We start from the raw sequence: 20,138 nt of genomic DNA on the forward strand, positions 1-20,138 counted from the left end.
TGGTAACAGGCAGCCCGAACGCCGGCTTTTCCGGGTTCAGGGTGGGCTACTGATTGGGGCTGACCCTGCAGAGCCACCGCCAAGGACTCCACCGTGCCCCTTCCGAGCTGGGTGACCTCGGGCTGGTCGCTTGACTTCTGTGAACCTGCATGTCCTCCTCGGTACCCACCTTGCAGGGCTGTTGTGGGGACGAGCAGTGTGTTTGGCACACTCTGGGCTCTCAATGAATGGGGCTGCTATAATTACTCTTCGTGGGGTGTGGGGCGGGGTGCAGGGCATCCAGCCAGACCTATATTTAGCATGGAAAGGGTGGGGGGCCCTAGAGACAAAGCGTTGCCGCCAGTCCAAGCACCTAGGGGGGCGGAGCCTCTGAGAGACAGCCTGCCGGTCTTTTCCTCCCCGCCCTCCTTTTCCGCAGGGTCACCTTGGTGGGAGGGCTCCCACAGTCTGGACACGTCCAGTCCCCAGCAGCCACTCTGTCCTCTGTGCGACCCTCATCCCCCAAACCTTGGTCTGGGGAGCAGTCTGCTGGGGCCTGGGGGTTGGGGGGGGGGTGGAAAGTATGTGGCCCCATTGGCCATGTGGGGAGCTGACCCCTTTTCTAGCCTGGGCTGCCAATGGCCCAGCTCCCCTCAGCCCAGCCCAGCCCAGGGTGGGACTTTGCTGGGTTCTGAAGGCCAAGGTGAGACTGACCCCATGGATAGGAGTCAAGGAAGGGGGGAGCTGGTCCGGCTCCTCCCCTAAACCCCAGACCGATGAGTGTTGGGGCTGCAAATAGCACAGCGGAATCAGTGAGTCACAGAGGCTGGAAATACCGTGCCCACTCGCCCTCCCCTCCTCCTGCCTGCAGCTCGAGCTGGCCTGGTGCTGTGATTTCAGTAGCACCCAGTGGGGATATGGGGGGCATCGGGGTCCCTCCAGAGAGCACCCAGGCTCCCTGAACTAGCCAGCACCCCAACCAGGTCCCAGTCCGGCTCTGCCCCAGGGGCTGTGTGACCCTGGGCCAATCACTCAGCCTCTCTGATCCTCAGTGGCCATCTGGTATAAGACAGGCTTCGGGAAGGCAGGGGCTCAGTGCAACTGACCCACCTTTGGTGTCCCTGGGCCTGGGACAGTGTCTGGCTGCAGAGGCAGGTGCTGGCTGGCAGCTGGAAAAGAAGGCGCTACAAGTCTTCACGGAAATAATTCCAGGTCTTGCCCAGCTGGTTCTGGGAGCCAAGGGAAGAAGCCAAAAGACACCTACATTTCTGTAAGGTCTTGAGTTATGCTCAAGGAAGGCAAGTCTGTTTATCCTTATCCACGTTTGAGAATTTCAGGCAGGTGACCTCCAGAAGTCTGTGATCTTTGTCATTTATTATGTGTGCAGGGTACAGTGCCAGGACCCTCCCATCCCTCCCACCCAAACATCCCCTAAGGACCCCACAGTGGCAGGGGCAAGAGGCCACCCCACAGGACATTGACCCAAGGCCCAGGGAGCAGAGGCTGGCTCTACCACGCACCCTGGGGCCCTCTCCCCACCCCCGACTCATAGCGACCCGTCTCCTCCCCTCACCCCTGTTTTTGTGTGTGGAGGCTGAGCCGGGCACACTGGGGGGCCTCTGGGGCTGCCTGGAGGTGCCGCACTGGCCTGGGGACCCAGAGGGCACCGGGCCGAGGGCACTCTCCCGCAGGGGCATATGGGGACAGGGGCCATGGACCAAGAGAAGCAGAGAGAGGAGAGCAATGTCCCAGTGCGCAGAGTTGGGGGGGGGGGCGCAGTTCAGTTCGAGGAGGGCAGCCTCTGACTCCCGGGGTTCACACCTCACCTTCAGCGAGCAAGTGGGTGATCAGCCGCCAGAGGCTCCATTTCCCCACTGATAAAAACGGAGACTGAAATCCGGTTTTAGAACGTTCTGAATCTGGACTCAGCTAAGGGTAACACCTAGTGTTTGAAGGACGGCGGGGTGTGCATGCTTGTGCGGTGCACACGCACCAAGCCTGCAGATTCATAGATTAAACAGGGGCAAGGATGGGGAGGCGAGTAGCTACGGGGGAGGTTGGCAAGACTCTGGTCCCACCTGGAGACCCAAAGCCCCATCCACGCTCTGCCTCCCACCTCTGTGGGGTGACCCATCGGCGTGGAAGCAGCCGGGGACCCCAGGCCGGGCGGGGAAGTGGTTGGGGGGTATGGGGGAGAAGGACCAGCCCCACCCCGCAGCCTGGCCTTGTCTGGGGGCACGAGCAGGTGACCCACGGCGGGAGTTTCACACAGTTTGTCATGAACCAGCTGTACTGGAAAAACCCCATCTCTGCACAGCAGCCCTGCCCCGGCACAGCTGGCTGACGGGGGCCCCAGGTGGGCAGGCCGCCTGACCGCCGGTTTGGAGCTTAGTGGGTGGGAGAACGGAGGTGTCCGTCCCGCTGTCTCCTCTGGCCCCTAGGCCCCGGAGGTCTGCCTTCTGCCTCTCCTGCCCCCCTTGCAAGAGGGTCCCAGGTTCCCTTCCCCGCCCCTGCCCTGCAGAGACTCCATAGAGCAAAGCTTTTGTCTGTCTGTCCTGCAGATTATTTGCCCGGAGACCCTGCCTCTCCTCATCTCCCTTCCCCCCGGGATTTCTCTGGGGTCTTCCTCTCCCCATCCCGGTCCCGTTGCTCTGGGTTAAGCCAAGAGGCCCCATCTGGAATCTGGGGCCACAGGTAGGCAAGGGCAGAGCCCAGGGCCTCAGCCCAGGGGTGGGGCTCCCCGCCTGGGGTCTTGGGGCCGTCAGGGCTGGGGTCTGGGCGGAGATGTCCCGAGAGCTGTCAGGAGGGGGTCAGGAAAACCGGCGGGCCAGCGGGGGAGAAGGCGGGGCGTCGGGAAGCGGGGGAAGGCGGAGGCCCTCAGATTTTGATCTCTGTCCGGAAGGTCTGCTGGACGTGCTCCGTGTGCGGGTGTCTCCGAGCCCGGATGGTGAGGCTGCCATCCTCCCTCAGGGCCGAGGTCACCGAGGTGGGGTCCATGTCCTCCGGCAGCTGGCACTTGTGAGCGAAGGTGTTCATGACCGTGCCGTCAGCCGCCAGCTGGGGCAGAGGGACGCGTCAGGGCGGGCTGCGCCCACCCCCGTCCCACCCCGGGGCAAGTCACAGTCCCTTCTCCCCAGTCTCAGCCCAGCTGGGCCCCCGCCCGCCGAGGGGCTCTGCCCTCAGGTGCGGAGGAGGCCAGGCCAGCGGCCGGCCAGGATGGGGCGATGGTGGCCGCAGGCCGAGGGCCGTGCGGGGACAGGCGCAGAGTCACTCGGAGGAGGCCCAGGGCTCCCAACGGGTAGGAGGCTTGTGCAGAACCTGGGGCTCCTCCTGCACAACGAGGAGAAGGTGGCACAGGGCAGGGCAGAGCCCTTTCGGACACTCGGGCACATTCGATGTCCACAGTCAGGGCTGGGCTGGCGGCCCTTCCCCCGAGGCCCGTCAGCACATAGTGTCCAGAGGAGCCTGGGCTGGCTGAGTCACCGGCGGGGATGGCAGGGCTGGCACAGGCTGCCCCCTGGTCCCGGTGCCCACGGTCCTTGGCATCCCTGACAGGGTGCCCAGGCATTGAGCATCCAGTGCTCTGGGCCACAGGGGGCCTGGCGGAAGAAGCCTCGGGTAGACCCTGTCCTTTAATGGGCACCTGTGGCCGTGGGCCACTGGGGCAAGCAGCCCTGCCCGGGCAGGGCTACGCCCTCCTCTGGGGTGCGGGCCTCCCGGGAGCTGGGACTCGGAGATGCTGGTGACCCAGTGACCCTGAGACCCGTGGATACAGGGAGAGTGGGGTTCGGAATGCGTGGTCCTGAACTTCGGGGACTCCAGTTCCAGGGGTCCCAGGATTGGGGCTGGGCCTCTGGACCCCGGAAGGAAGAGGGCTTGAGGGGTGTCATGTGGGGGAACTCCTTCCCCCAGCTGCCAGGTGAGCCCCCACCCACCCACACGCCTCTCAGAAGAGCTGTCCTCACTCAACCACTGTCTCCCTCCTCTCTCTTCCTCTCACCTGTGCTCAGGTGGCCCCACCTGCATCCATCCCTGCCCCACTCCACTGGGGTACCCTCAGCTGCCCTGACTCCTGAAAAAAGGATCCTGGGGCTGAGAGAGGCAGGAACGGGGATCCTACAGCCCACGAGTGACAGGAGTCAGGTCTTCAATTTGTTCTGGGGGCTTGCAGGGACAGAGGGGGGCGTCCGGAGTCCCAGGATGGGACTCGGGGGTGGGGACACCGGGCGGCGGGCGCGGGTGCGCACCCTGGGCCGGGCGGGGCGGGCAGGCTCACCTTCTCGGCTCGCACCTCGATGTGGTTGTTGGACGTGGTCACGATGATGTCTTCGGGGGAGAAGTCACTCACGTCCACAGCGAACTCGTAGGCGTCCCCGAGGGTCTTGATGTTGCCCGGCCCCCCAGAACGGGCTGTGGGGAGGGCTGCCGTGAGCTGAGCACAGGGCAGGTTTGCACCTGGAGCTCAGGTTTCTGGTTCTTTCTCCGGGGGAGAGGGGGAGCCCCGCCCCAGGCCCCTGACTTCTCCTTCAGCTACTGCTCCTAACCCTCTGCCCGCCTCTGCACCCCCTTGCAGCCTACTTTCCCCACGGGAGGGAGGCGGGGAGGTAGGGAGGGGCCTCCCCAGGCATGGGGTGTGAGTGTGTGTGGGAGACACTGTCTGCACCCCCCACCCCCCGTCTGGAGTGCAGGATGCATCGCACCCCTTGACCCCATGCCACCCCCCAGAGCTCCAGCAAGGCCCCGGCCATCGGTGCCACAGCTGGCCCCCAGTCACAGCTCTTCCTTGGAGGCCTGCCTGTTTTCACGGCCACATCTGTCCCGGTGGCCACATGCAGCTGCAGCCACGAGGCACCTGTTCCCGGCAGCTGGGCAGCTGCAGCCACTTTCCGCGGTGGCCCGGGGCAGGTGCCCCCTTCCCGTGCGTCTCCCGGCCCCTCGGGGCCCCGAGCACTTGCCTGGGAAGGTCAGGGGCTCCGAGCGGGGCCGCATGAAGCTGCCAAAGTCCTCAGAAAACATGCTCAAGGCCTTGTCCATGGGCGCGTCCTGGGCGGGCAGGGCTCGGGTGGCCGAGGAGGACGAGGAGGACGAGGAGGAGGAGGAGGAGGAGTGGAAGCTTCTCTCCGCTCTGAAGGTGGAGGAGGTCCGGTGGCTCATCCACGGGTGGGAGCCGGGCCCTGGCCAGGCGGGCAGGGGTGCACGGCAGAGGCTGTGGGCGGCAGGCTCCGGGGGAGCGTGCCGGGGCCCCGACCGCCGGCGCTTTATAAGGCCCGACTGTCCCCGGGCTCGGGGCCAGCCCCTTGTCTACCAGCTAAATTTAGGCCTCGCTGTGGCCCAGAGGGGGCTGGAAATCTTCTCCAGTGAGACGGCCCTGCTGACAGTCCAACACGGGCCGGCCCCGGAGGCTGAGCTCATAGCCTGGCATTCCAAGCTGATAACTGCAGCCCCGGGGCCTCGGCACCGTGGCAGGGAGGGGGCCGGAGCTGTCCCCTTGCCACCGCGCCCCCGTACCTAGGACCTCGTGCGTGTGGGTGTGAGGAGGGGGTGCTGCGTCTCCGTCTCTCCCATCGGCCTGGGGCTCCCGAGGGCTGCACCTCCCGCGCCAGACGGCAAGCTCCTTGCAGCCAGGCTTTCCTGTTTCCTGTTCCCGCGCTGGAAACACACCCCCACCCCCTGCCCCGAAGTTCCAGCCCTTGGTGGGAGGGGATCCGGGTGCTGGGTGGTGGGACATCAGGGCTGAGGGGCCCTAGCTCCTGGCTCTAGGGACACCGTGAGATCCAGGTCAGGTCAGGGGGGTGCGGAAGAGCCCCCGATGCTGGACCCCTTTAAGGTGACGTGAGGGGCTCCTTCCCTCAGGGCAGCTAAGGTTCACGGCGTCTCTTAGGAAGAACTGAGCCCGCAGGGCCGGGGGGCACGGTGTGCAGCTATCCCCCCATGCCAGCTCCCCCGGGGACCCAGATGCCATCCTCCCCACCACCCCCTTCACACACTCTGGAACATCCGGGGGGCCCCAAGAGGAGAAAGCCAGCAACCTGAGGCAGGGCTGGGGGCTGGGCCTCAAGTCAGGTAACTGGATGATTGTCCTTAAAGATCTAGAAGGTTCTATTTCCGGGGACTATCTGCGTGACCTCCAGCTGCAAGGAGCCACCGGGGACTGTGGTGGGCGGGCGGGCAGGCGGGCATGCAGCGAGAAGTAGAGAATTCTGGAAGACAATTATTCTAGCTCTGATTTCTGGAACGCTGCTGGGCCCCTGGCGGGGAGCCTTCCAGCACCCTCAGCCTCTGTGGAAGGAGGTGTCATTCCCGCCGCACAGACAGGGAGACAGACCCTCCCAGAGGGCGGCAGAGCTGGGATTGGAACCCAGGCGTGTCTGATGCAAAGCCCTCCCTCCAGGAGGCTGGGCGACCCGAATGAGTGTGCATGGAGATGGGCTGGCCCAGAAGATCCCGAGAAGCCTCTCTCTGCTCACCCATGCTCAGCAGAGCCAAGACCGACCTCAGGTGGGGCCGGGGCGAAGCCAGGGAGAGGCCATCCCCTGCTGCCTGCACTGCAGTGTAGGGCCCCCGACCTCCTCTGAAAATCCTGCCCACCCCCCCACGGAGGCCTCTCTGATTGCGGCACCCACACAGGGGACCCGTCCCCACAGTACCACCTGTGACTCTGCCCACCCTGCCCCTGGCAGGGTGACCTGGGGGTCCTGTGTCTGTGGTTTCTTTGCTGTTCTCCTTTACCAGGCAGTTCCCCCAGGGCAGGGGCTGGACTGGGAGCTCCTGGAGGTGGAGACCCTTTCTCTTTTCTCTGGTTCCCACAGATCTGCATTCCTGGGGGCTCCCTCTATAGGGGTCCCTACTGGTGCTGGTGGTCCCCGAAGTGGGGGCTGAAGCAGTGATGGGAGAAAGTGGGGTCTGCTCCTCCACAGGGGATGCCTGCCGGGCCCATGTCACCCATCCTGGCCGAGGGGGCTGCCAGGAAGTTACCAGCCCCGAGGAGAGATGGGAAGAGGGTGGGGGAGGGGGTGGGGGGGGGAAACAGGAGCCAGTGGCTAAATGCAGACACACTGTCACGGTGCTGAGGGCCTGAGTCACCGCTGCTGGGCGTCAGATCTGGTTCCCCACCCCTGCCCACCGTTCCTCCCCCCCGCCCCCATCCCTGGGTGTCGCCCACACACACACACACGCACACACACACACTCACCGTGTCTGCTGGCTTCAGGGACTGGGAGGGACCCTGAAAGGTCACCACGGCCGGCCGGTCTCCTGTCTCTGGGCATGCCTCTCGCTTCAGATCACAGGGGCAGAAAAAGCTTCCGAGATGATCCGAGGCCTTGAACCCCGCACCTGCCAGGGCATCCCGATCACTGGAGGGAATTTTGAACAAGCACAGAGTCATACCCTGCACCCCAAGATTCTAAGCTGGGGTCCCCGGGAAGGAGCCAGGAATCTGTTTCCATCAGCTCCCCCCACAGCCAGCCACCCACAGCTAGTGTTCGGAAACCACTCCCCCCCCCCGCCCCCCCCCCCCCGTCAGCAGGTATTCATTGAACACCTACTGTGTGCCGGGCACCGTTCTGGGTTTGTGGGGGGGCACTGGTGGGAACGGGGCAGAGATAGGCCCCTGTCCCCATAGCTCCCAGGCTCCCCTTATGGGACAGAAGAGGAGACCGAGGCTCCCAGTGGCGAAGGACCAGCTGGGGGCGGCAGCGCCGCTCTGGCTTCCAGCTGCTCCCCCCTCCGTTGCTGCTGCCGCTGCTGCCCTCTGTGTGGGACGCGACACAGCCTGGGCACCTACACAGAAGCCTTGTGGTTTGAGAGGCAGTTTCCTGAGGCTGGGGGGCTGGACCCAGGGTCAGGTCGAGGTTCCTCTCAGGGGCCTGGCCGAGGGACTCGCTGCCCCCCTGCTGCAGCTTGTCTGCCTCCTGGACTGGCCGGAAGGAAGCTCCGTGGAGACTTCAGAGTTAGGAATCCTGGGCGGGAGGAGGCCCCGCTCTGCCCTGCCCCCTGGCCTCTGACCCCTGGGACCAGGGGCCTCACCTCTTTGAGACTCTGTTTCCTTAAATTGGGATAACGTCGCCCTCTCCTTGGGTTCCATGAGCACTCACCAATGCGGGGGCAGGGGGCAGCGTTGATACCTAGCAAGGGGCAGTAAAGGCAGTGCCCTCGCCTTCCCTCCAGCCCTCCCCCCGGCTCGGTCGGCTTCCTCCCCTCTCCCTTCTCTGCTTTTTCCAACCCCTTCCGTGCCCAGCTCTGAGAGCCCAGGGCCTGACCCTCAGCCCCCGCAGAGGACCCCTCGCTGCCCTGCTGTGTGTATGAGGTCCCCACCAAAGCCCCAGGTCCCCTCGCCTGCAGAGGGCCTCAGGGCCCTGGGGAGCTGCGGGGAGCCGCTGCTCCCGGCCCCGGTCGGCTGCTCTGGGGCACGGCTCAGCGGCCCGGGCAGTTCTGGTCGGTTTGTCAAGGACATTCCTAATGGCCACAGTCAACCCTGGCAGGGCGGGGAGGGGGGGGAGGAAGGGGGAGCAGGACGTGGATTGGTGGAACACACACCTGTGCAGGTACACCTGCGCTGCAGGCGAAGGACTCTCCGTCAGAGGAGCGCGTCCCGGGCCGCAGCTGGGCGGACAGACACAGGTGAGGGGCCGCTGGGTGCAGAGCTGGGGGTGCACTTGGGTGGAATTTGCCAGGGCCAGGTCAAGCAGGGCAGGAGCATGGGGGGCAGGGGGCCAGCACCCCATTTCTACCCTCACAGAACTCTCCTTGTGGGCCTGGGATTTTGCTGCCCCTGTGGCCGTTCTGGCCCTGAGGGGGCTCGGGGATGGGCCTGGGGGGTCGGAGCAGTCTGTGGGGCCCCCGGTGAGAGAGGAGCTTCGCTGAGCACCGAGACAGCTCTGAGCAGGGGAGGCAGACTCGTGTCCGGGGAGGGGAGGAGTGGTGGCCACCGGGGGGAGAAGGGGGCTCTGGGGCCTGGGGACCTGACTGGACCCGTCTGCTGCTGGACACGGAGGGCACGGCTAGGAACCCACCCCCCCCATTATACACACACACCCCCCCCTCGGTGACCCCCCAGGGCATGCTGGACTCACGTCCCTCTTGATAACTTTGCGCGTGTATGTACTTACGACAGGAATACGCCACCTTCTTTCTGACCTGGGGAGCAGCGACACTGGAAGGGCCCGGGGGGGGGGGGGGCTGTGTGAGGGCGCCAGAGCGGCTCTCCCAGGGCCACACCTGTGGGCTGCATCAGGGACCAGATGGAGGAGCTGGTGGGGCTGCGTGAGGGCTCCTCAGGCGACCCTGTGACCCTCCAGGAGCTATGGGGCCCGTGTCCCCGCATCCGCCGAGGCATCCGAGGTGAGACCTGGGTCCCCTTCGCCTCCCCACGGAAGACCCCTCAGGACATCACCCCCTGCTCAGGCTGTACCTCCCCACCCACCCGGAAGCCCGAGAGCTGCCCTCCCCCTCTTGTCCGCGCCGGGCTTCGCTGCCCAGAGGGAAGGGCTCTGTTTGTCCGTCTGTCCATGGGTCAGACGTGCTCAACGCCTGCCCTCTGCTTTTCGGGGATGCAGCTCCGGGGCCGGTCACTGTGCCCGGGGCCTCGCTGGGGCCGCAGAGGGTGCTCTCTGGCTCCACCACAGCCCTGCAGGTCCTGGGGCAACACAGGGAGGGGTCTTGCTAGACCTTGCGTTCTCTCCGCTGGGGCGGTACCCAAGAGAGCTGCCACTCCCAGCACTCCCTCCGCACCCCTGCCCCTCGGTCGTTCTCCCGTAAGCACCGCAGCATGGAACAGGGGTGGGGGAGGGCAGAGGTGCCAAAGGCCCCCCGTGCTGGCTGCCACCTTTGTTGCCACAGATCCTGCTCTGCCTCTCATGTTGGCAGAGCCAACCTCCAGGCTGCCCTGGACTGGACTGCCTGCCCCAGCCCCAGTCCCACACTGCCCCTGCCCTCCCTTCCCCGGGGCGGGGCAAGAGCAGGCCTCCAGGGGAGGTGAGGTCCATGACCCGCTGGCTCCGGGCTGTGACCCCGTGTCCCTGCACCAGGTGGCTTGGAATGGCTGAAAAAGAAGCTGTTCCGTGTGGGAGAGGACTGGTACTTCCTGATGACCCTCGGGGTGCTCATGGCCCTCATCAGCTACGCCATGAGCTTCACCGTGGGGCGTGTGGCCCAAGGTGAGCCCTCCCTGGCACGCACACCTGCTCCGGACCCAGGGCTTCTGAGCATGCTCTCAGGGATGCCAGAGGGGCTGCCAGGTGCAGCGGGGGTTGGGGAGGGGCCTGGGAGGGGAGGCAGCCTGGGTCTGGTCCTGGCGTTGCTCTTGACTTGCTGTGTGACACTGGGTAGGCTCCTGCCCGTCTCTGGTCCTCAATCTCCTCATCTGCACAATGAGCGAGCAAGACTTGGGTTTTCCTGAGTCCCCATCTGAGCTCTGTGTTCCCCTCTTCCTGCCGCTCGGCTCCCTTTCTTCCCTCCCTCCTGCTCTCAGCTCAGCAGCTCTGGGGGAGGGCACTTGCCTAGACTGCAAGCCTCGGCAGGCTGCCTCCACCCTGAGGTCTTCCCGGAAGAGGGGGCGTGGGGCAGGATGGGTGTAACACAGCTTCTCTGGGAGACGTGCTCAGGGGCCATCACAGGGACCTGCCCTGCAGCACACATGGTCTGAGGCGCCTCACACTCTGTCCCATTTCTCACAACGACTCTGTGAGGGGGGTCATCACTAGCACATTTGACAGACAGGGAAGCAGAGGCTCTGAGAGGCTGGGTCGCTGGACCAAAAACCTCAGCTAGGAAGTGGCAACACTGGTTAGGGACCCAGGGTCCTGCTCCTGCCTCCTCCTGGGGTCTGCCACCCCCTGGACGGCCTGGGCCTCCCTACCCTGAGCCTCTGTTTCCTGGTGAGGTGGCGGGCAGGGCCTGGGGGTGGTCCCCGACTCCTGGCTGTCCCCAGCACACAAGTGGCTGTACCAGGAGATCGGCGAGGGCCACCTGCTCCGGTATCTCTCCTGGGCCGTGTACCCCATCGCCTTGGTCTCCTTCTCCTCCGGCTTCTCCCAGAGCATCACGCCCTCCTCAGGAGGTGAGCCCGGCCACCGTGCCGTTTGCTTGTGCGTCCCGCATGGCACGTCCTGCCGGCCGAGACCTTTCTGATGGGTGGAGGCAGGATGCAGCGCCCCATCTCACAGCCAGGCTCTAGAGGAGCCATGTCGCTGGCCCAAAGTCACCCAGCGAGAAGGCCAGATCTCGACTCCTGGGTTGCCGGCAGCTCTGGTCCCTTTCCGAGAGCTTTTCTGGGTGGTGACGGGGAGAACTGGTGGCAGGCTCCCCTGCAGGGCCGGTGCCGAGGACACCCCCAGGGAAGGGCCCATGGAGGGCACAGCTCCCCAGGCTTGTCAGCTCTGCCTCCGGCTCCAGGCCAGCAGACGGGGAGTCTAGGGGTGTGTCCCCGGCGGCCTGAGAGCCTGCCCTGGGTTCCCCCGATGCTGCCATGGCCATCGGCCGGGCCCAGCTGGGAGGACATGGACAACTCACGTCCCCTTTCTGACCCTCCACTTCCTCATCTGAAAAACGAGTTTATGAACCCCAATTCCTAGGGGTTAGAAGGGCCAGGCAGGAGGGTGGCATGAGACACCCTCTGAGGGTCAGGTGTGAAGAGTTTCATCCCGAGACTGTCCCTCCTCCTGCCCAGGTTCTGGAATCCCGGAGCTGAAGACCATCCTGTCTGGTGTGGTCCTGGAGGACTACCTGGATATCAAGAACTTCGGGGCCAAGGTGGTGGGCCTCACCTGCACCCTGGCCGGTGGCAGCACCATCTTCCTGGGCAAAGTGGTACGAGCAGGCGTGAGGGCACCCCAGCCCAGCCTGCCCTGCTTCCCCCACCCTTCCACCTTCTCCCCATCATCCCACTGGAGCCGGGTCGACAGGCTTCGGCCAGTGCCTGCCTTCCGGGTCTCCGTCCTGGAGAGGAGGGAGGCTCGGTCCCCAGAGTGTGACAAAGGGGCCGGGGAGACGGAAGAGGTGGGAGGGGTGGGGGGCAGCCATGCTGGCTCTGGATGAGGGCCCTGAGAGGGAGAGGCAGGGGCCCGGCCCCCCCCCCCCCCCAGCAGAGGTCAGGCGGTGAGCCGCCCTGGGCCACGCCTCCCCTGCCAGGGCCCCTTCGTACACCTGTCTGTGATGATGGCCGCCTACCTGGGCCGCCTGCGCGTCGTGACCACTGGCGAGCCTGAGGTGAGTGGCGCTCACGCAGGGCCCCCTTGGAGGAGTGAGAGGGAGGGGAGGGAAAGGGCCCACTCTGAGCCCAAGACCCTGGATCGCCCCCAGAACAAGAGCAAGCAAAACGAAATGCTGGTGGCGGGGGCGGCAGTGGGCGTGGCCACAGTCTTCGCAGCCCCCTTCAGCGGTGAGATGCCCCTCCCCTCTCGCCTGGGGCTCCCCCACACCCCTCCCGCCCCTGCCCTGCCCAGCTGCGGGGCCTGGCTCAGGGGTGGGCACGAATGTTAGTCTCGGCCCCGGGCAGTGGGGCACCCGCCCTCCCTTCGCTTCAGCTCAGGGCAAAGAGAGGGCGGCGGGGTGGGGTCGATGGGGGTGGGCCTAAGGTCAGCGTGGCCCCCAGGCGTGCTGTTCAGCATCGAGGTCATGTCTTCCCACTTCTCCGTCTGGGATTACTGGAGAGGCTTCTTCGCCGCGACCTGCGGGGCCTTCATGTTCCGCCTCCTGGCCGTCTTCAACAGCGAGCAGGGTGAGTCTCCCCCATCATTGGACACCTCCCGGCACCCCGGCCTCCTCTCTCTGGCCCTTCCTCCCTCCTCTCCTCCTCTCCTCTTTTCTTCCTCTCCCACGCCCCCCACCTCCGCCTAGGGACCAGGGAGGCAGCTGATGAGCGTTGCGCAGGAAGGGTGGGGGTCCCGAGGGTAGAAGGGGCAAAGCAGGCGGGGAGCAGGCCTGGGACAGGGCGGGGGCGGGGCGGGAGTGTGAGGCTCGCCCCTCCCTGCCTAGAGACCATCACCTCCCTCTTCAAGACCAGCTTCCGGGTGGACATCCCCTTTGACCTGCCGGAGATCTTTTTTTTCGTGGCGCTGGGGTGAGTGGGTGCCTGGGGCCTACCCCCACCCTCACCCCCGCCACCACCTGCCCTGGTCCTGAACTGCTGCCCTAGGTCTGGGAGGGGCTCTGGTCTCACCCCCTCCCCCACCCCAGGGCCATCTGTGGCGTCCTGAGCTGCGCGTACCTCTTCTGCCAGCGAACCTTCCTGGGCTTTGTCAAGACCAACCCTGTCACCTCCAAGCTGCTGGCCACCAGGTGGGCTCCGGGCAGGGGCTGGGGCCTCTGGGGGGGGGAGGACACCCCTGGGACTTCCGGCCTCCTGAGCCCACAACCCCTTCATGTAGGAAGGCCAACCCCTGACTACTCCCCATCTTCCTAATGAGCCCCCAAACCGCTCTTCCACACCCCACTCATAATACCCTCCCCCGCCCCCACAGCCACCGCTTCCTTCTCACTGGGCTGGCAGCCCCTCCACAGACCCCGCCCCTGTGAGCCATCAGCCCCTCACTGAACCCCTTCCCACTGAGCCCCAAGACGCTCACTGAGCCCCCTCTTCTCCCCATGCCTTGTCTGACCCCCGGCATCAGTGCGTCAAAGCCAGCCCTCCTCTGTCCTTGACCGCCAGTGCCCTGGCCCCAGCCCTCGCTTCATGCAGACCCGTGGGCTGGCCCCACACCTGTCCCGCCCCGGAGAGGGCCTGGCCCATGCCCCTGCTCCAGTCCCTCCTCCTCCTGCTCCCGTGCCAGTGTCAGCCCCCCAGGCCGGCAGGCGGGGCCTTGGGGTGGGGGCCAAGGGCAAGGCCGGCCCTGGAGCTTCCCGCCCCCTCCCCACCCCACAGCAAGCCCCTGTACTCCGCCCTGGCCGCCCTCATCCTCGCCTCCCTCACCTACCCGCCCGGCGTGGGCCGCTTCATGGCTTCTCGGGTAAGAGGCCCCGAGCTGGGCCAGTGGGAGTGGGGAGCCCCGCTTCACGGCCCACCTTGTTCCCGTCACCTCTCAACTCCACGACACCCAGAGGGGAGGCCTGTGCCTCCTTGAGGCTCCAAGTGGCTCCCGAGTCCCCCCACCCTGATGGGAAGCAGCACAGAGGGTCGGAGGCCGGGCCGGGCAGTGAGGGGCAGCAGGGACCACTGCCTAGGGCCCTGGGGCAGCATGCCCACCCGCCCCTGCCCCAGCTGTCCATGAGGGAGCACCTGGACACGCTGTTCGACAACAACTCGTGGGCGCTGATGACCCGGAACTCGTCCCCGCCCTGGCCTGCGGAGCCCGACCCCCATAACCTGTGGTTTGAATGGTACCACCCGCGGTTCACCATCTTTGGGACCCTCGCCTTCTTCCTGGTGATGAAGGTGGGCACCCCGGGGCCCCAGAGGTGTGCCCAGAGCTGAGAGTGGCCACGGGTGGGGTGGGGGTGCCTCCCCACGGCACGTAGCACAGCATCTGGGCCTTCCACCCCGACTCCCTGACCTGACCTGACCCCCGGCTGCTCTGTGGTCCAGGCCTGCTCCCCTCAGCACTGAGCCTCGGTGTCCCTGCCTGTAACACGGGGCAGTTACTGCACCTGCCTCAAGGGCAAGGTTGAGAGGGAAGGAAGGACAGCCCCTGGCACAAAGCAGGCACTCTGTCAGGGTGAGGCTCCTTCTGCTGCTCAGCGTCTGCTGGTCGGCATCTGCTGGTCAGCCTCTTCTCGGAAACCAGACAGCAGCCATGTGCACGGTGCCCTCTTTCTCCCTGCGACAGCCCCTGCTGGGCCCACCCTTACCTCCTGGTTGCCTCTAGCCTCTGCCCCTCTGGGTCCTCCCCCCACAGTTCTGGATGCTGATTCTGGCCACCACGATCCCCATTCCCGCTGGCTACTTTATGCCTATATTCATCTTCGGTGAGTCTGGGGTCCGGAGGGCCTAGAGGTTCGGGGTGAGTGGGCAGGGCCCGAGCTCCTGGTCTGCCCGCCCCCCGCCCCCCGGGGTGGTGTGAGGTTGGTCCCGGAGGACGGAGGGCTGCGGGGGCCAGCCCGCCGGCTCACTCTGAGTCTGTGGCCAGGAGCTGCTACCGGGCGCCTCATAGGGGAGGCCCTGTCTCTTGCCTTCCCTGAGGGCATCGTGGCCGGAGGGGTCACCAACCCCATCGTGCCGGGGGGGTATGCCCTGGCAGGTAAGTGGGCCGGGTCTCCACTGGGTGGGCTGCACCTGGAGAATCAACCAGTGGTTCTGCAGGGCGTGGGGTGGTCACCATGCCCCCAGTGAGCACCCCACCTGTCCCTGAGCCCCCATTACTCGCTCCAGCCCCTGTCTTGACCCTGATCCCTGATTCCCTCCCTTACTGCTCTCCCCCTCACTGCGCCCGGGCACTGGGGCTCTAGCAGTGGCCAGAGTGTGGCCTCTGGACAATCCCCACCCCGGCCATGGCCAAAGCCACACCAGCCGTGTCCTGTTCGAGAAGCTGGCCCCTGGCTTGAGCCACTCCGCCCTGCTTTGCCCCCCCCCCCCCCACCACAGGGGCGGCGGCCTTCTCGGGGGCCGTGACCCACACCATCTCCACGGCGCTGCTGGCCTTCGAGATGACCGGCCAGATCGTGCACGCGTTGCCCGTGCTGATGGCGGTGCTGGCGGCCAACGCCATCGCCCAGAGCTTCCAGCCCTCCTTCTACGACGGCACCATCATCGTCAAGAAGCTGCCGTATCTCCCGTGGATCCGGTGCCGAAAAATCAGGTGCACGGAGCCTGCCTCAGGCTGGCTGACGGGGGTGACGGTGTCCCAGGGGGCTGGGGCTGGGGCTGCCCCCAAAGCTCACTGCAGCTGACCTTGGACATGGGTGGTTTTGGAAGGGCCCACGCACATCTGCTCTCTTGTCTCCACTCTCCCCAGTGCCCTGCACGACCTTGGGCAAGTCCTTGGCCTCCTGGGCCTGCAGGTCTTACTGATCATCAGTCTGTCTTCAAAATAGGACAGATATCACCCATTTGTTGGCCACTGGGGCTCAGAGAGCTGCCATGTCTTGCTCCAGGTCACGCAGAGAGGCAGCACCAGATCTGGGGGGCCCGCTGCCCGTTCCCCAGGACCGCTCTGCTGGAGGTGGTACTAGCACGGAAATAGGCTTTGAGGTCCTCGCTTGGCCAGGGAGCAGCCTCTGTCCCATGAGAGCCCCGAGCCCCGGGTCCACCTCCAAAGCCATGCAAGCTGCCACCTTGCTCTGGGCCTCAGTTTCCCCATCTGTAAAATGGGGGTGTTTTTCAAACTTTAAAGCTTTTTTTTTCCCTTTTTGCCATCCAACTTTTCTTCAAGTGACATACTCCAGGGAAAACTAAATCAAACAGACCAAGGCTGCTCTGGCGGGAAGCTAGGGCTCCAGGGGGCTGAGGGTTCAGAGCCAGGCGGTAGGTGAGCCGGTCCCCAGGTTCCTCTCTACCTTGGGGCTCTAGGAATTGCTCATTCTGGGAACCCCTCAGTCCCTGCCCACACTCAAGAACCAGCAAAACTGCCTCCGGGGTCCCCGCCTCGGGCCCCCACTCCAGGACCTGACTGGAGCGCCCCTCTGCCTCCAGCTCTCACCGCGTCGTGGTGGAGCACTTCATGAACCGTGGCATCACCACGCTGGCCAAGGACACCCCGCTGGAGGAGGTGGTCAAGGTTGTGACCTCCACAGACTTGGCTGAGTACCCCCTGGTGGAAAGCACAGGTACTCGGCAGGAAGTGGGGATATGGGGGGGGCGGGGAGGGGGAATGGACAAGTAGGGAGGAGCATTCCCTCTACCTGCCTCTCGCTAGGGTCAGGCCCAGGAGAGAGCCAGCTGGGCATTGGACCCGCGAGGCTAACCTAAGTCTGAGTCCCCCAGCTCGGCAGCTGTGTGGTTTTGGAGAAATCGCATCACCCCCCGGAGCAGGTTTCCTCCTCGTGGTTAAAATGGAGACTGCTGTCACCCTGCTTTGGGGTGGCTGACATGTTCGACAGAGAAACGAGAAGGTGCTCGTAAACCTCTCCATGGATCGATCTCAGAGTTCTTGAAACCCGGCCTGGTGTGCCTGGGGGGAGGCAGAGGACGCGGGGCGGGGGGGGCACGACCAGGCTCTTCCAGGTGGGCTCCTTCCTCAGTCTCCCCTCCAGGCGTTCCCCAGCAGAGTCCCCCCCACCCCCACCCCTGGTGCCGTGAGAAAAAGAGCTTTTTAAAGAAAAACGAACGGCAGCTCTTTGTGAATAGACCCAGAAGCTGAGTCTCAGGAGAGGCTTTAGCTAGAGCATCCCTCTCCGGTGGGGCCAGGATAGTACGAGGGGAAGGATAGTACGCTGAGGGCAGGGGGCGGGGGTGGGGGGGAGGATGGCCACGCCCCCTCAGGGCATGCTGCCATCACGTCCCTGGTGTCCAAGTGAGATGTGGTGTGCACCTGGCAAGCACGGCACAGCTGGGGTTTGGTCCCCACTTGTCGTTCGGGCAGGTGCCTGTGCAGTGAGCAGCCTGCACGGCCACCCTCAGAGTCGTAAAGCCGCTCATGGGCAGCAGAACCGGGGGCAGGCCACTCGGTGAACTGCGGTTTTCTCACCGGGACGGATCCAGTACGGACGTGTCCATGGTTCTCATCCCGAATGCCGAGCCCTCCTCCCCTCTCAGACTGGGATGCCCTTAACAGCAGCCCCCAGAAGGCGCCAAATACCCTCTTTGGACGTAGCTGCAGAAGGAGGACCCCTCCGGGAGCCCTCGTCTCCTGGAACAAAGACATCGGGGAGGCCTCCAAGACAAGACAAAGTCCCCTCTGCTCTGAGAGCCACGGGAAGCAAAAAGCTTTCAACTTGCCGGCCTGAGCTTCGGGGGCCCAGCAGCCGCTCATTCAAGAAATAGCTTTCATCTGTTTGTTTTTAAAGGGGAAGCACACTTAGGTCTAGTGGTAAAGGTTTCATTTTACTGGATAAGAGACAAAAATAACACTGTCGCCCCCAAACCGAGTGCCTGTAAACTTTGGAGTGGGACTTGCCAAGCCCTTGGCACACAGTAGGACCTCAGGACGTGGTGGGCTCCCAGGCTCCTGCCCACTCTGGGCGGAGCTGCCAGGTGTGCCTCTTTCTTCCATGGGGAGTGAGGGACACAGCCCAGCCCTGAGGCCCCCGTGTCCCAAACCTGCTCGTGCCTTGAGTCTGCCACCTGGGGGGTCTCAGGGTGAGCAGGCCCCGCCTGGCCCCTGGCAGCCTTTGGCCACCACGCCTCCATGTCAGAAGCTGAGTGACTGTTGACCTCTCAGTGTCCTCATCTATAAAATGGGTGATAATAGTTCCTGACCCACATGCCCTTTGCTGTGTGTTCCTGAGAGACATAAGGGTGCCCAGCACAGTGACTGGCATGTCGCAGGTGCCCAGGAAATGCAGATCCCCTCTCCGTAATGCAGCTCTCTCCCACCCTCTCCTCCTGTCCAGAGTCTCAGGTCCTGCTGGGCACCATGCGAAGGGCCGCCTTGGTGCAGGCTCTGCAGGCTGAGCCACTTTCCTGGGCTCCAGGACACCAGGTGGGTACTCCTGCGGGGTGTCGGGGGGATGGGGAGTCCGCAGGGTGTGTGGGAGCGGAGGTTTGAGAGGTGCAGCCTGGGGGAGGGCGGGGCTGGCCCAGGCCCCCATAACCCTTCCTCTGTCTCCAGCGGTGTCTCCAGGACGTCTTGGCCACGGGCTGCCCCGTGGAGCCAGTGACCTTGCTGCTGTCCCCGGAGACCTCCCTGCACCAGGTAAGGGTGGAAATGCACACATGGGGCGGGCGAGGACCCTGCGGCACAGGGCGAGAGCCCAGCAGGGAAGCTTCGGCTCCAGCTTCCTGCGTGCGGTGCGGCCCTCTGCTCCCCCTGGAACCGCCTCCCCATTGGCTGAGCAGCTCCCGCTGTCTCCGAGCCCCGCCCCTAGAGTTCCTGGGACGGTGCGCAGACTAGGGGCGTGAGAGGGCTTCCAAAGTGGAAGCCCCTGGGGAAGAGACCTTGGGAAAATGATGTCTTTGCCTCGAGGCACACGCGCATCACAGGTCCATCACATTCTCCCTGTGTGATCGTGAATCCCTTTGAATGCCGATACCCGCCTCCCCTCCCCCATACAAGCCCAGAGCCTGGAACATGGGGTCAGGGCTGGGTGGAAGCAGGTTGGGATCTGGGGGTGGTCCCAACCCCTCTGTGGCCCTGGGTGATGCTGGTTAGTAAGGTTTCCCACTGGTCCCTTGTGCGGGCTCTGGCGACCCCTCGTGGTCACACTGGACATTGCAGGCCCAGGTCCCAGTCTTGCACCAGCCATTGGGACGGACCCACCTCCCTCTTCCTGGCTGGGGGACTGGAGGGCGTGGGTACTGCTCCTTCACCCCTGCTCAGAGCCTTCAGGTTAGGGATAAACTGCAGCCAGAGGGGTGGTGTGGGTGCTGCCTGCCCTCCAGCATTCCCTAACAACCCCTCCTGCAGGCACACAACCTCTTCGAGCTGCTGAACCTGCAATTCCTCTTCGTGACGTCCCGTGGCAGAGCTGTGGGCACCGTGTCTTGGGTGGAGGTACCAGGGTCCCATGGGCAGAGCAAAGCGGAGGAGCCACATTCGAGCGGGCTGAGGAGATGGGGGGCGCCAGTATCCTCACATCCAAATTTGGAGGGGCCTCCTGGGATTCCGATGGGCTCTACTTCCCGGCCCCCAGCGGCCACTGGGCCTGGCTCCTCCCACCTTGTCTTGTGGCCAGTGGCCAGTGCTGCCCGTCTCTGGGCCTCAGAGACCCCACTGGCGCCATGGGCAGGCGCTGGCTCTCATGCCCCCCCGAGAATCAACCCTCGGGCGAGTCAGGCGGGACTGGAGCGGTGTTCTCAACCTCCTCTGCATCCTTCCTCCAAAACCCCCCCTTTCTCTTTCAGCTGAAGAAAGCGATTTCTAACGTGACAAACCCACCAGCCCCAAAGTGAGCCAGCCTGGCAAGGTGAACGTGGCACCTCAGCTGCCCTGGTGAAGGAGATTGGGCAGACGGCTTGCCTCCCCCTGTCCCATGACGCCCCGCCCCGCCCCTCCTGCCCAGCTCGACTCCTCAGTGAAGCGGGCAGCTGTAACCCAGCACTGAGAAGGACCCCCTATTCACCAAGTCACAAGTACCACCGTGGACAGAGCTCAGCATGCGAGACAGCAGAAAAAACCAGTGCGCAATGG

The 20,138-nt window shown here is 64.8% G+C and overlaps 2 protein-coding genes across 3 annotated transcripts; one reads left to right on the forward strand and one right to left on the reverse strand.

Moving 5' to 3' along the window:
* Window positions 1-1,333: 1,333 nt before the first annotated feature.
* HSPB7 (heat shock protein family B (small) member 7) lies at window positions 1,334-5,248 on the reverse strand. Its single transcript, XM_028513758.2, has 3 exons — window positions 4,935-5,248; window positions 4,256-4,389; window positions 1,334-3,036 (listed from the first exon to the last, which is right to left on the reverse strand). Exons 1-3 carry the CDS (start codon window positions 5,131-5,133, stop codon window positions 2,857-2,859), a joined length of 513 nt encoding a protein of 170 aa, XP_028369559.1. The 5' UTR covers window positions 5,134-5,248; the 3' UTR covers window positions 1,334-2,856.
* A 3,893-nt stretch (window positions 5,249-9,141) lies between these two features.
* LOC114497246 (chloride channel protein ClC-Ka) lies at window positions 9,142-20,085 on the forward strand. Of its 2 annotated transcripts, XM_028512896.2 has the most exons (19): window positions 9,142-9,321; window positions 10,008-10,136; window positions 10,910-11,038; window positions 11,648-11,787; window positions 12,109-12,186; window positions 12,280-12,358; window positions 12,572-12,697; window positions 12,955-13,039; window positions 13,156-13,257; window positions 13,841-13,925; window positions 14,177-14,350; window positions 14,811-14,880; window positions 15,042-15,152; window positions 15,497-15,710; window positions 16,544-16,677; window positions 18,403-18,491; window positions 18,621-18,704; window positions 19,416-19,502; window positions 19,853-20,085. In XM_028512896.2, the coding sequence occupies exons 1-19, from the start codon at window positions 9,222-9,224 to the stop codon at window positions 19,898-19,900; spliced, it is 2,064 nt and encodes a 687-aa protein (XP_028368697.1). In that variant the 5' UTR covers window positions 9,142-9,221; the 3' UTR covers window positions 19,901-20,085. The 2 variants fall into 2 exon arrangements, with proteins under 2 accessions (XP_028368697.1, XP_035881250.1); XM_036025357.1 differs by lacking the exon at window positions 14,177-14,350.
* Window positions 20,086-20,138: the final 53 nt, after the last annotated feature.

The sequence above is a fragment of the Phyllostomus discolor genome, chromosome 5, assembly GCF_004126475.2.
Source record: "Phyllostomus discolor isolate MPI-MPIP mPhyDis1 chromosome 5, mPhyDis1.pri.v3, whole genome shotgun sequence".
NCBI lineage: Eukaryota > Metazoa > Chordata > Mammalia > Chiroptera > Phyllostomidae > Phyllostomus > Phyllostomus discolor.